The 13873-nt window shown below is 45.3% G+C and overlaps 1 protein-coding gene across 1 annotated transcript in view; it reads right to left on the reverse strand.

The window, feature by feature from the left end:
• The window catches only part of LOC135073434 (N-acetylgalactosaminyltransferase 6-like), a 33926-nt gene that overhangs the window by 14235 nt on the left and 5818 nt on the right, over window positions 1-13873 (reverse strand). The window contains exons 6-8 of the mRNA XM_063967616.1: window positions 13065-13253; window positions 9946-10123; window positions 7041-7158 (exon numbers count right to left, since the gene is read on the reverse strand). Of these exons, the coding sequence (XP_063823686.1) occupies window positions 7041-7158; window positions 9946-10123; window positions 13065-13253 (485 nt within the window). The remainder of the gene's footprint in view (window positions 1-7040; window positions 7159-9945; window positions 10124-13064; window positions 13254-13873) is intronic.

Consider the following 13873-nt stretch of genomic DNA (forward strand, 5'->3'; position numbering starts at 1 on the left):
AGTCCTTATATAGCTATGCGTACGATACGCAAGTTAGCGCACGACCATAGCGACCGCTTCCCTGATGCTGCTAAAGTAGTAAATACTCAATTTTTCATGGACGACTTTGTCTATTCGTTACCCGATGTACCGACCGCAATTAATTTATCCCGCGATTTAATTGATTTGTTCAAGTTAGGGTCCTTTGATCTTATCAAATGGACAAGTAATTCTCCCGCACTGCTTGAGGCTCTTCCAGACTCACACCGCTCACCTGTCAGTTTCTCTGATACAGGTAATAATAATTTTAAAATACTGGGATTGTCCTGGGAACCTGCTGATGACAATTTTTCCTTCACTACGGTCGCAGTCGACAGTAAATGTACAAAACGCAGTATTCTTTCTCTGGTTGCTCGCTTATTTGACGTTCTCGGCTTAGTTGCTCCCGTCGTCCTGTTTGCCAAGATTTTGGTTAAGGAACTTTGGTTAAGCAAGATAGACTGGGATGAAGTGCCTCCGGAATCCATTCAAAAGCGTTTTGCTGCTTTTCTATTAGACTTACCCGCTCTTTCGACCATGAGTATTCCGCGTCATATAGGTGTTAACTTGGATTGCGCAGTAAACATTGTTGCTTTCTGCGATGCTAGTCTCAATGGCTATGGTTCCTGTATTTATTTACACATAACTGACCCTGCAGGTAATATTGTTGTCAGGCTTCTATGTGCTAAATCTAAAGTCTCACCAAGTAAAATCCAAACGCTAGCACGCTTGGAACTCGTCGCTGCTTTACTTCTTTCGAAACTTGTGCGAGTAGTCCAAGAGAGAATATCCGAGCGCATTCCAATTGTAGGAATCTATGCTTTTTCTGACTCCACGATAGCACTTTCTTGGATACATTCGTCTCCTCATAGATGGTCTATTTTCGTTAGTAACAGAGTAGCCAAAATCCAAGAAAATTTACCGCCTCATTGTTTTCATCACGTGTCGGGCAAAGAGAACCCCAGTGATTGTATATCTAGAGGGATGTTACCTTCTCAGCTGATTTCTCATTCATTATGGTGGGATGGTCCAGTCTGGCTTCAAAGACCTGTCAATGAATGGCCTATCGATATATTTACTCCATTAGAGAGTGAAACTCTGCCAGAGTTTAAAGATAAAAGCAATACGCTTATTATTGCTGCTCCTTCTGAGCCTTCTTTAATTGATGAAATATCGAACCACGTTAATTCCTGGAATAAGCTTCTAAACACGTTTTATTATATTCTGAAATTCACAAAAAGGTTGCCGAGTAATGAGCTCGTAGCCAATAGAAATGCGTCGGAGATTTTTATACTCAAAAGCATTCAGAGCGTTCATTTCAACAAAGAAATTGAATTGTTAAAGGCTGGTGAGTTGCCTTCAAAGCATCTCCGTGGCTTATCACTTTTCTTAGACCCTCACGGTGTAATTCGCATTGGAGGAAGACTGTCTAAATCAGACCTTCCCTATGAAGCCAAACATCCTGCGCTTCTACCCAAACGTGACCGCGTCGTTGAACTTCTTATCGATCATTATCATACCGCTAATTGTCATACTGGACCTGGATTGCTCATGTCTATTCTTCGTCAACGCTATTGGATATTAAATGCCAGATCTATTATACGCGCCGCTGTAGACAATGTAATGTTTGTTTCCGCTTGAACCCGCAGCATCCATCTCCCAAAATGGCAGATTTACCCGCATTTCGCATTCAAGATGCTAAAGCTTTCGTACATACTGGTACTGATTTTGCAGGTCCTATTAGCTTCATTCCCACTAGACGAAGGGGACAACATTCTCAAAAGGCATACATATGTCTTTTTATTTGTCTAGTTACGAAAGCTATTCATATAGAATTAGTTTCTAATCTTAGCACAGATGCGTTCCTTTCCGCCTTTAAAAGATTTATATCTCGCCGCGGTCCAGTATCTGTTATGTATTCAGATAATGGCACCAATTTCGTCGGTGCTAAAGCCCAGCTCGACGAAATATATAACGTATTAATTAATACTGAATTTCAAGATGAGATTAAGCGAATGCTAATTGATCATCACATAGAGTGGAAAATGATCCCTCCCCGCGCCCCACACTTTGGTGGTATATGGGAATCGAATATAAAAAGTATAAAAACGCATATGTACCGTGTTGTAGGTAAACAACTTTTTACTTATGAAGAACTTCTAACAGTTCTTGTGCAAATTGAATGCATTTTAAATTCTCGACCGCTTGTAGCGATATCAGCTGATCCACATCCGGACGTCTTGACACCAGCACATTTTTTAATGTCCACTCCTTTGCGTTACTTGCCTTCAACAGAACTGAAAGATGAAAAATTAACTTTAACCAACCGCAAGAAACTTTTAGACCAGCTTGTTTTATCATATTGGAATAAATGGCGCCTCGAATATTTGCACACGCTGCAAGTTCGTCAGAAATGGTGCACACCTGAACGTTCAATCGAACTAGGTACGGTTGTAATAATAGGCAATGATAATGTACCGCCTTTGCATTGGGTACTTGGTGTAATTACCGAAGTTTTTCCCGGTTCCGATGGTGTGGTCAGAGTCGCTTCTGTTAGAACCAGTACTGGTGTCTATAAGCGCCCAGTAACTAAATTATATCCGTTACCTACACAATAACAACTTATAACGCATGTATTTATTACATTAACTACTCATTTATTGCCTTGTTTCAATTTAAAATTATAATTTTAATTTTATTTCTTGAATATTATTCGCATTATTATTATGCATTAATTTAAATACTTTAAAGCTCTTAGATGTGAGGACTTTATACATTTTGTTTTCTTTAGGGAATTGATTCTTTACGGTTTCCTGGATGTATTTTGAAGTTTTTGTTTATACTTAGCAAATTGCAATAATACGTCATGTTCCCCCTTTTCTTTCTTTTCTTATTAAAATTTCTTTATTGAAGTCCTAATGAACTTCAAGGCGGGGAGCATGGTTGGGCCTATGTCCAACTTTCTTCTCTTCCTTTTCTTCGGTGGCTCCAACTCTCAAATTATCTAGCTGCATGAGATGGTTTCCCACTAATCTGTTTATCGGATTCGGGGCCAGCACCTTCGCAGGAGCCAACCTTCGCGGAAAACCTCTATAGAAATTAAGAAGAAAAAACTCTATGTTGTCTTGGAACGTCTGTCAATGAAGTCAATGAAAAATCCGCTGAATATTTGCTGAAGATATTGAAATAATCAAAACCGCAAGAAATATCGACGGGTCGACCCTCGAAGCCTGGTCTCCGTCTCCTGATCCGCAGGTTGGTGGTTTCCGTTTTATGCAGCTGTATTTTTGAGTTGTTTGGAGTCACCAGCCGACCCCCGCATCATCTTTCTTCCCCGCAATTTTTTTTTATTCCTGGTGTGGCTATTTACACGCCACACCAACTATATACAAAAAAAAAATACAATATTTACAAAAAAGGAAAATAAAAGTTAAATTAAAAAAGTATCCCTATCCCCAGATCTGTCGGTGAGGTTAGCGGTGCCCAAAAGGCTGGCAGCGTTTCCGCGTTGGATCGCTAAGCTTAAACGCTGGCCAAGGTAGAACCCGGCCTTCTGGTCACCGGTAACCTCGATGATGCGGGAGGAAAGCTCAGTGAAAAGCTTTTTGGCCTCCGGGCCCCAAGGTCCCAGCGTTTCCACGCCGAAAGGTACAAAACGGTAGCAGCTGTCTAAAGCGGAATATTTGCTTTTTTTCAAAGATTCCGCTGAAGCAGCCGCAGCGCCTGCAGCCCTCGACGTGGAAGGCACATGGGAGGGGGCAAGAGTGTCACAGCAAGTCGCATCCCAGACCAATGCCCGACCCTTAGACCAAGGAATTAATGTCATACCGTCGGGCCTTTTACCATCATCTCGACAGATACCTAAGGGTTCAAGTACTGCCGGGATACGAATTGATGTAAAGGCCCGACGTATGATGTCATTAAGACTTGCATGGCGAGGAATGCGACCTGCACTTTTGACGCAGGAGAGGCCATGATGACCAAAACTATCCACTGAGATCCCGCAACGACAGAGGTGGGGATGGGTGTAACTAATTCCAAGACGCAAAGAAATTAGCACGGAAAGTGAAGTGTTGTCTAGGACAGTCCCGATATTGGCTGAAGGAACAATGTTCAGCCAATATCCGGACTCTCTTTCAGCAACAGCAATGAGACGAGCACGGTGTGTATCATCTGTGCAAGAAGACAAAAGAGAATCATACTTGATTTTACACAGCGGCTCGTCCCACTGCCTCTGTGAAGTCAAAGACAAAGGTAAATCGATCTTGGACAAATTTGACCATGCATTTCTTGCATCTGTCAAACACGAGACCTCAGCATCGCGGAGCGACGAGTTTAAAATAGATATAAAGAGGTCTTTAGTGCTATAGGCAGATGAAAGGAAGGCAGGCAATGCTACACTCGAAATTTTGCGAGTGCCAAGACCACCATAGCGAATTGGGAGTGCAGCTTGAGTCCAAGATCGTTCATCTAGTCGACAATTTAGAATTTCAGAAAGTAGATTTTGAAGAGAATTATCCAGAACTTCTAAAAGATTAATAAATTTCCAAAGAGGGGAGCACCGTAAAACATATGTAAATTTTGGAACGAAAGTGCAATACCGAACGATAGTTAAGGCCATGTGTGAATTCAATTGTAGCAGACGGTTGAAGGAATCCTGAAATTTATTATTTTTGTCATGAACAAAATCAGGGACACCTTCATCAAAAATAGGGGCACCAAGAAGGCGAAGAGAATTTTTAGACTGAATTTGTATTTGAGGGGCTAAAGAAGTAAATTTTGAAAGGATTTCATGTTCTGAAGTCAAAGAAACGGAGTCCGATAAATATAGTTCGCATTTACTAAAATTTAATTCCAAACCGATATTTTTAAAATCGTTGATGAGTTTTGTAAAATCGCTTAAAACAGAATTGGCGTCGCCTCCAATGGTGCCATCGTCTAAATACCACACATTTAATTTGGAATTTAGCGACGAAATAGTAGGGTGAATGGCTAAGCTGAAGAGAGCAGGACCCAAGGGGTCACCTTGCTGACAACCGACGGATGAAGAAAGGAGATTGTTTTTATAAATTAATTTTGAATGCATACTGTAGCACTGCCAGACATATTTATAAATGTGATTGAAATTGTTTTTAACATGTGTCAGCAAGGCGCCTCGGTCTACGGAATTAAAGGCGTTTTTTACATCCACCTTTAACAACACTTCACCACCGTTATTGTAAAGGAAAGTGCGGACTGCATGGACGGCAGCCTCGCAGCCTCCTTTAGTTCCAAAACCAAGTTGAACGGGTTGAAAAAAATTTGGAGCGTCAGAAATTATATGGCGAACACAAATTTTGGAAGCCAAACGTCGGATAGTGGTACCAATGGCAATAGGTCTAATCCCACCGTCTTTTTTCTTTAAGGCAATCAAATTAGCTCCGTATAAAATATCTATGATTCCTTCATAGACTTTACCAGAGAGCATAAGATTAATAAGAGAAGTTAAATTTGAAAGCAGGGAACTATCGCCGGAGTCACCGCAGATTAGATCTTTTAAATGCTGAGGTGAAAGACCGTCGAGACCACCGGCAGACCCATTTTTAAAACTGGATAAAGCCGAAAGTATGTCATTTTTGGTTGCCGTGGGGAAGGGGTCGGAGTCAAGAGGTGGGTCAGGAAGATGAAGTGTTGAAGCAGGAGGTGGATGTTTGGAGTGGAGTGCTGAAAGGGTGTCAGAACTATCGGGAGCAAACACATCACTAGAAAAAAGAATGTTGGCGGCTCCCTTAATGTCACCATCGGAAATTTTACTCTCCGCTTTTTTTATTAAATTTGTTTGGCTGGGGCGAAAACGACGAGTCCTATGGGGAGGAGAATAATTTATAGGTACAGGATTTAGACAGTTTTGTTTTATTTTTTGCGTAAGGGAGCCGTCATCTGAAGGCCCGCGCTCAATGTATAGGGTACGGTATGCAAATGTGAGCAGTTGTTCCCAGCTACTATGGTCATTGTTTTTTAACACTGATGATATAACTTGTGAAAGAGCTCGGGCCACCGAAACCCGAGCACCTCTAGGAATCCTTTTAATTAGAGGACGCTCGTGCTTAAGAGTACTCAAACTCTTCCATAGAGGCTCATCTAAAGAAGGAGCAGAAACATTGGGAGGAATTATATTCGAAAATTGGTTTTTGTGACACCGGCTCTCATGAATTTTAAGCCCTCTTGGCCCTTTAAAATAGCGAGGCTGGGGACACTGCTCACAACGCACAAGCGAGCCATGAGAGTCATTGGAATTAGTTACAGTTCCCGATAAGTTCATATAAGTCTACTTAAATAAAATCGAAATATTTAAAAAAATTGGTACTTACATAATAAAAATATCATACAAAATAACATAAAACCTAAATGAATTAATTTTTATAGTAAAGATGACAAGATGACAGCTGATGACCGTTATTTACAAACAAAGTTGGTCCGTTGCTTGGAGACTGGCGCACATGCGCCAGGGCGCCCGGAATGATTGGCTGGCTCCTTGGCAGATAGATATTGTTGCTTGGAGATTGTTGCACATGCGCTAGGACGCCCGGTAAGATTGGCTGGTACGTTAGTACCAGAGGTAACAGAGGTGGTTCACCGACACGTGCTGTCAATTAGTCTTATTCAAAATAAATAATTAATTCCTTAATAAATAAAATAAAATATGAAAAGTTTATATTTGAGTAAAAAATGAGCATGCTCAAACTAAATTCAGAAATTGGGGGTAAGTCTGCAAGCGTATGACGGACGACTATGACGAGACCTAATCGGACCGACGACACCGAGAGCTCCGAAGCACGGAATGTTGATTCAAGTCTGTTATATCCTAAGCAAACTGGTGACAACACACAAAGTAATTTTACAAAAGTGGGATTGAATTCAGAATATCCAAGTCGAGAGAATCTCTCTGAGCACCACGGGAACCAATGTTTGGCAACCAACATTTCACTAAAATCGAGCAAAGGATTCATAACTTTATTGCCAGTAAATAAATCACATTTTACCTTGAAGCTGAGCTCGTACTGCTCGCCGCCCCAGATGTCGAGGCCGGGGTCGTAGCCGCCGAGCTCCCAGAAGAACACCGCTGAGATCGCGAATAGACCGCCCGCCATCACTGGGCTCCTGGGAACGCAGAGATTAACGAATAAATAGGAGCAAATAGCACTGTGTAGTACCCACTCCTCTGAAGGTTGGAGACACTACACTCGAAGTTGTTGACAATTATGTATACCTGGGACAAACAGTCCAGTTAGGTAGGTCCAACTTCGAGAAAGAGGTTAATCGTCGAATCCAACTCGGCTGGGCAGCGTTCGGGAAGCTTCGCGAAATTCTCACGTCCGAAATACCGCAGTGTCTCAAGTCAAAAGTATTTGACCAGTGTGTGTTGCCAGTGATGGTGTATGGCTCTGAGACGTGGTCGCTTACTATGGGCCTCATAAGAAGGCTCAAGGTCACCCAAAGAGCGATGGAGCGTGCTATGCTCGGAGTTTCCCTGCGTGATCGAATCAGAAATGAGGAGATCCGTAGGAGAACCAGAGTGACTGACATAGCCCGCAGAATCGCTAAAATGAAGTGGCAGTGGGCGGGGCACATAGCTCGAAGAGCTGATGGCCGCTGGGGCAGGAAAGTTCTTGAGTGGCGACCACGAGCTGGAAGACGTAGCGTGGGCAGGCCTCCCACTAGGTGGACCGACGATCTGGTGAAGGTCGCGGGAAGTACCTGGATGCAAGCGGCGCAGGACCGGTCTTTGTGGAAATCCTTGGGGGAGGCCTTTGTCCAGCAGTGGACGTCTTTCGGCTGAAACGACGAGGAGCAAATAGACGGTAACAACGTGCTCATGGAGTGCAGAAGCGTAGCAGGCTCCAATGAGGGCTATCGTTTTAGCGCTCACCAGTTAGCGCCACTGTAGAATAAGGTCCTGTCACTTGCTAGTAGCGAAGACAGTGGCACCAACTGGTGAGCGCTAAAGTGGTAGGAGGGCCATCGCATTTGCACTCATCAAGATGGCGCCACTGTAGAGTAAGGTCCTGTCACTTGCTAGTAGCGAAGACAGTGGCACCAACTGGTGAGCGCTAAAGTGGTAGGAGGACCATCGCATTTGCACTCATCAAGATGGCGCCACTGTAGAGTAAGGTCCTGTCAATCGCCAGGGGTGCCAACTGTTAAGTATGAAAACGATAGCCCTCATTCTCCAATCTCCAGCATCGCTGCAGGAAGCTTGTAATGGCCTGGATAGGCTGCTTGCTTTCTGGGGGGATCTGCAATGGTTGGAATAGGAAGAGATAAACCACAAATCGCGCACAATGGCCCAATGAAGTGACTGATTTGATTGCCCTGCAAATCTGTTTTGCCATAGAGAAAAATAGTGTAAAAAGCGTAGATCAGTCTTCACTTAGGGCACCAGGGCTGTTGCACTATACAATCAATTCCTGCCCTCAATCCCTCATCTTGATTGCGTAAATAAGATTCAGTGGACAGGGCCAGACAACACACAGAAGAGCTAAAGCGCAATGGGGCAGCAAGGTTCTGGAAGTCAAGTACCGGTAAGCGCAGTGTGGGAAGTCCACAAGGTGGACAGAATGACCTATGATGATGATGGTGATAATGATGATAATAAGGATGACACTGATGATGATATTGACGATGGTGATGATGATGATGACTCACTTGAAAGGCTCCGGCATGTTCTTCTCGTCTTTAGGCATCACGGGTAGCCGCTTATAGAAGAACTCCCAGTCAAAGGCCCCACGTCCGCCCTATAATTATAATAATGATGATGATGATGACTCACTTGAAGGGCTCCGGCATGTTCTTCTCGTCTTTAGGCATCACGGGCAGCCGTTTATAAAAGAACTCCCAGTCAAAGGCTCCTCGAGCGCCCTATCATGATAATAATGATGATGATGATGATGATGATGACTCACTTGAATGGTTCCGGCGTGTTTTTCTCGTCCTTAGGCATCACGGGCAGCCGCTTATAGAAGAATTCCCAGTCAAAGGCTCCATGAGCGCTCTCATCTTGGGCGCGGTACTCGAAGGTGATGATGATGATGATGATGACTCACTTGAAGGGTTCCGGCATGTTCTTCTCGTCTTTAGGCATCACGGGCAGCCGCTTATAAAAGAAACTCCCAGTCAAAGGCACCTCGAGCGTCCTCGTCTTGGACACGGTACTATTATGATGATGATGATGATGATGATGATGATGATGATGATGATAATGATGATGATAATGATGACTCACTTGAACGGTTCCGACATGTTTTTCTCGTCCTTAGGCATCACTGGCAGCCGCTTATAAAAGAATTCCCAGTCAAAAGCTCCATGAGCGCTCTCATCTTGGGTGCGATACTATGATGATGATGATGATGATGATGATGATGATGATGATGATGATGATGATGATGATGATGATGATGATGATGATGATGATGATGATGATGATGATGATGATGATGATGATGATGATGATGATGATGATGATGATGATGATGATGATGACTCACTTGAATGGTTCCGGCGTGTTTTTCTCGTCCTTAGGCATCACGGGCAGCCGCTTTTAAAAGAACTCCCAGTCAAAAGCTCCACGAGCGCCCGCCCTATCATGATAATAATGATGATGATGATGATGATGACTCACTTGAAAGGTTCCGGCATGTTCTTCTCGTCTTTAGGCATCACGGGCAGCCGCTTATAGAAGAACTCCCAGTCAAAGGCTCCTCGAGCGCCCTATAATGATAATAATGATGATGATGATGACTCACTTGAAAGGCTCCGGCATATTCTTCTCGTCCTTAGGCATCACGGGCAGCCGCTTATAAAAGAACTCCCAATCAAAGGCACCTCGAGCGCCCTTGTCTCTGGCGTAGTACTATCAAAATGACGATAATGATGATGATAATGACTCACTTGAAAGGCTCCGGCATGTTCTTCTCATCCTTAGGCATCACGGGCAGCCGCTTATAGAAGAATTCCCAGTCAAAGGCTCCTCTAGCACCTTCGTCTTGCGCGCGATACTCGAAGGTATCGTACGCCACCACGTCGATGAATGGGCACATCACTACTCGGTAGTTTAGCGCTATGGGCTCTGAAAGGATACATTGGAGGTTAGATGATGGCATTTTGTACTCAATGTGATTGTAAAGCCTGGTCCGTGAGCACGTAGAATTTTGTCCAATGACCCCAAGCTACCCATCCTTATCGCTCGCGCGTAATTATATTGCTATCGCGACTGTACGACGGGCGCCCGCAGTGAGTGTGCGAGCGCGACAGCAACAGAATTACGCGCGAGCGATAAGGATGGGTAGCTTGGGGTCATTGGACAAAATTCTACGTGCTCACGGACCAGGCTTTAGTAGGAACGATTTTATAAGAAAAATGGCTTATGGGAAGAAGCTGACAATAGTATCTATCGCCCGTATTCACAAACGATGCTTGCTTAAGTGAAGTTGAATAGTGCTCTGTGATGTTCGTGTGTCAACCTGTGCGTCCACACGCACTGTGACTTCATAGTAATGTTTGTGAATGCGCGCGATACTCGAAGGTGTCGTACGCCACCACGTCGATGAACGGGCACATCACTACCCGGTAGTTTACCGCTATGGGCTCTGGAAGGAGACATTGAAGGTGAGATGATGGCATTTTATACACTACGTGGTTGTAAAGTCCGGTCGCCGAGCAAATAGAATTTCGTTCAATGACCCCATGCTATCCATCCTTATCACGACTGAGCGATGGGCGACCGACCGCTGCCGCTGTGAGTGTGCGAGCGCGATAGCAATATAATTACGCGAGCGATAAGGATGGGTAGCTTGGGGTCATTGGACAAAATTCTATCTGCTTGGCGACCGGACTTTAGTAGGAACGATTTTGCAACAAAAATGGCTTATGGGAACAAGCTACTGATTAGAATAGCGACTGATTTTCTTGCGATTGCTGATTACAACTCAGAACTTTACCTGATACATTATGTTGCCCACATTATTTTCCAATGGTAGTGATTAACGGGGTTAAAAACTTAAAAGTGCTTTTTAAAAGCCCATTACCAAAAATGAATTACTTTTAGCCTAACCGCAGACCACCGACTTTTCGTAGACCGATAGTTGGGTTGGGTGCGCACATTGGATCGGCCGATTCTTCATACAAATTAGAATTGGGTACAACTATGGGCCGACTAGAAGTCTGTAGTCTGCGGAGAGTCTTATGACTTGGCCAGCCGCGCGGTTATCAGTGCCCCGATTGCGCTAAAAAATTTTAACTTCAAAGCTACTGGTCGACGAACGAACCTCAACTATTTTGACAAATCCGTATCGCGGTGTTGTTTAGACAGCTAGTTCAACAATGCTGTAACGTAAACGAAACGCAACTGCACATCTGAGTAAAAGCCGACATAAAGCTACTTTTTTTCACACGCAAGTCAAACGCTTCACTAATATGTGCTGTTTTAGTTTAAAAAATAAGGTGTTCGGAATTTTAATGGAAAGTGCATAAATCCGTTGTTTTGTCTTTGTTTGCTCGTGAATTTTACCGCGATAACAAATTGCACATCAGCTGGAATGAGATTGGAGCGTGACTGGAGCGTGGACTAGAGATGAAACGCAAATTAATTGGAGACATTACAAATTAAAGCAATCGTGGCGCAGGTAGCCCCGCTTGGCCAGTCGCACTCCTTCACTTGGCACTTGGCTACATACCCAGCAGCGGCGGCAGCCAGTTGACGTTGGGCTAGGTGTGCGGTGATCAATCCATCCTGCTTGGCCAGTCGCACTGCTTCACTTGGCACTTGGCTACATACCCAGCAGCGGTGGGAGCCAGTTGACGTTGGGCTCGGTGTGCGGTGATCAAGCTACCCCACTTGGCCAGTCGCACTGCTTCACTTGGCACTTGGCTACATACCCAGCAGCGGTGGGAGCCAGTTGACGTTGGGCTCGGTGTGCGGTGATCAAGCTACCCCACTTGGCCAGTCGCACTCCTTCACTTGGCACTTGGCTACATACCCAGCAGCGGTGGGAGCCAGTTGACGTTGGACTCGGTGTGCGGTGATCAAGCTACCCCACTTGGCCAGTCGCACTGCTTCACTTGGCACTTGGCTACATACCCAGCAGCGGTGGGAGCCAGTTGACGTTGGGCTCGGTGTGCGGTGATCAAGCTACCCCACTTGGCCAGTCGCACTCCTTCACTTGGCACTTGGCTACATACCCAGCAGCGGTGGGAGCCAGTTGACGTTGGACTCGGTGTGCGGTGATCAAGCTACCCCACTTGGCCAGTCGCACTCCTTCACTTGGCACTTGGCTACTTACCCAGCAGCGGTGGGAGCCAGTTGACGTTGGACTCGGTGTGCGGTGATCAAGCTACCCCACTTGGCCAGTCGCACTCCTTCACTTGGCACTTGGCTACTTACCCAGCAGCGGTGGGAGCCAGTTGACGTTGGGCTCGGTGTGCGGTGATCAAGCTACCCCACTTGGCCAGTCGCACTGCTTCACTTGGCACTTGGCTACATACCCAGCAGCGGCGGCAGCCAGTTGACGTTGGGCTCGGTGTGCGAGTCCAGGAATATCAGCACGTCCGAGGTGGCCAGCTTGGCGCTTGGCCAGCCGCACTCCTGCACTTGGCACTTGGCTACATACCCAGCAGCGGTGGGAGCCAGTTGACGTTGGGCTCGGTGTGCGGTGATCAAGCTACCCCACTTGGCCAGTCGCACTCCTTCACTTGGCACTTGGCTACATACCCAGCAGCGGCGGCAGCCAGTTGACGTTGGGCTCGGTGCGCGGTGATCAAGCCATCCTGCTTGGCCAGTCGCACTGCTTCACTTGGCACTTGGCTACATACCCAGCAGCGGTGGCAGCCAGTTGACGTTGGGATCGGTGCGCAGTGATCAAGCCACCCACTTGGCCAGTCGCACTCCTCCACTTGGCACTTGGCTACATACCCAGCAGCGGTGGCAGCCAGTTGACGTTGGGATCGGTGCGCAGTGATCAAGCCACCCACTTGGCCAGTCGCACTCCTCCACTTGGCACTTGGCTACATACCCAGCAGCGGTGGGAGCCAGTTGACGTTGGGCTCGGTGTGCGAGTCCAGGAATATCAGCACGTCCGAGGTGGCCAGCTTGGCGCCGGCCAGCCGCGCGGTGATGAGCCCGCCCCGCTTGGCCAGTCGCACTACCCTCACTTTGGGCATGTACTTGGCCACGTAGTCGTCTAAATCCTTCTTGAGGAACTCTGAAATGTAAATAGTTACGATTACGACGTATCATAACATTTTTATAAATAAACAAATTCAAAATCAAAAAAAAAATTCAATTCAGACCACTGGTGGCACTTATGAACGTCAAAATACAGGGTGTTGATTTCAATACTCGCCATATTTAGGTAGTTGGTTAAGTAGCTTATTCTGATCACGAATCAGTAAAAAAATTGACTTTGAAAAAAATTAAAACGAACTTTAACTTTTAGTTAGTCAAAGAAAAATACGTATTTACACTACCTACTTTACATGACTTCTTTCAGTAGGCTATCCGACATGATAAGCGAGCGATCCGCGTAGCTCGATGGTGCCGCAATGTAAACTATTGCAGTATAGCGAGCCCACAGTACAGCTGATTTCGCACGGAAAATATTCGCTAAAAATTCCACTTTCGTTTGTCATTCTTTTTGGTGGATAATGCGTTTATATAGGTCATAATAGATCACCTAAATAAATATGGCAAGGATTGAAATCAACACCCTGTATAGTAAATGAAAAAGGTAGCCCTTATGGAGCACTTTACATTGTCTCCTTAACTTTTGGGCCCTATCAGCTCTTGAGACAAACATATGGCAAGTGCTGAGAAGAAACGCCG

The sequence above is a fragment of the Ostrinia nubilalis genome, chromosome 7 (assembly GCF_963855985.1).
Source record: "Ostrinia nubilalis chromosome 7, ilOstNubi1.1, whole genome shotgun sequence".
NCBI lineage: Eukaryota > Metazoa > Arthropoda > Insecta > Lepidoptera > Crambidae > Ostrinia > Ostrinia nubilalis.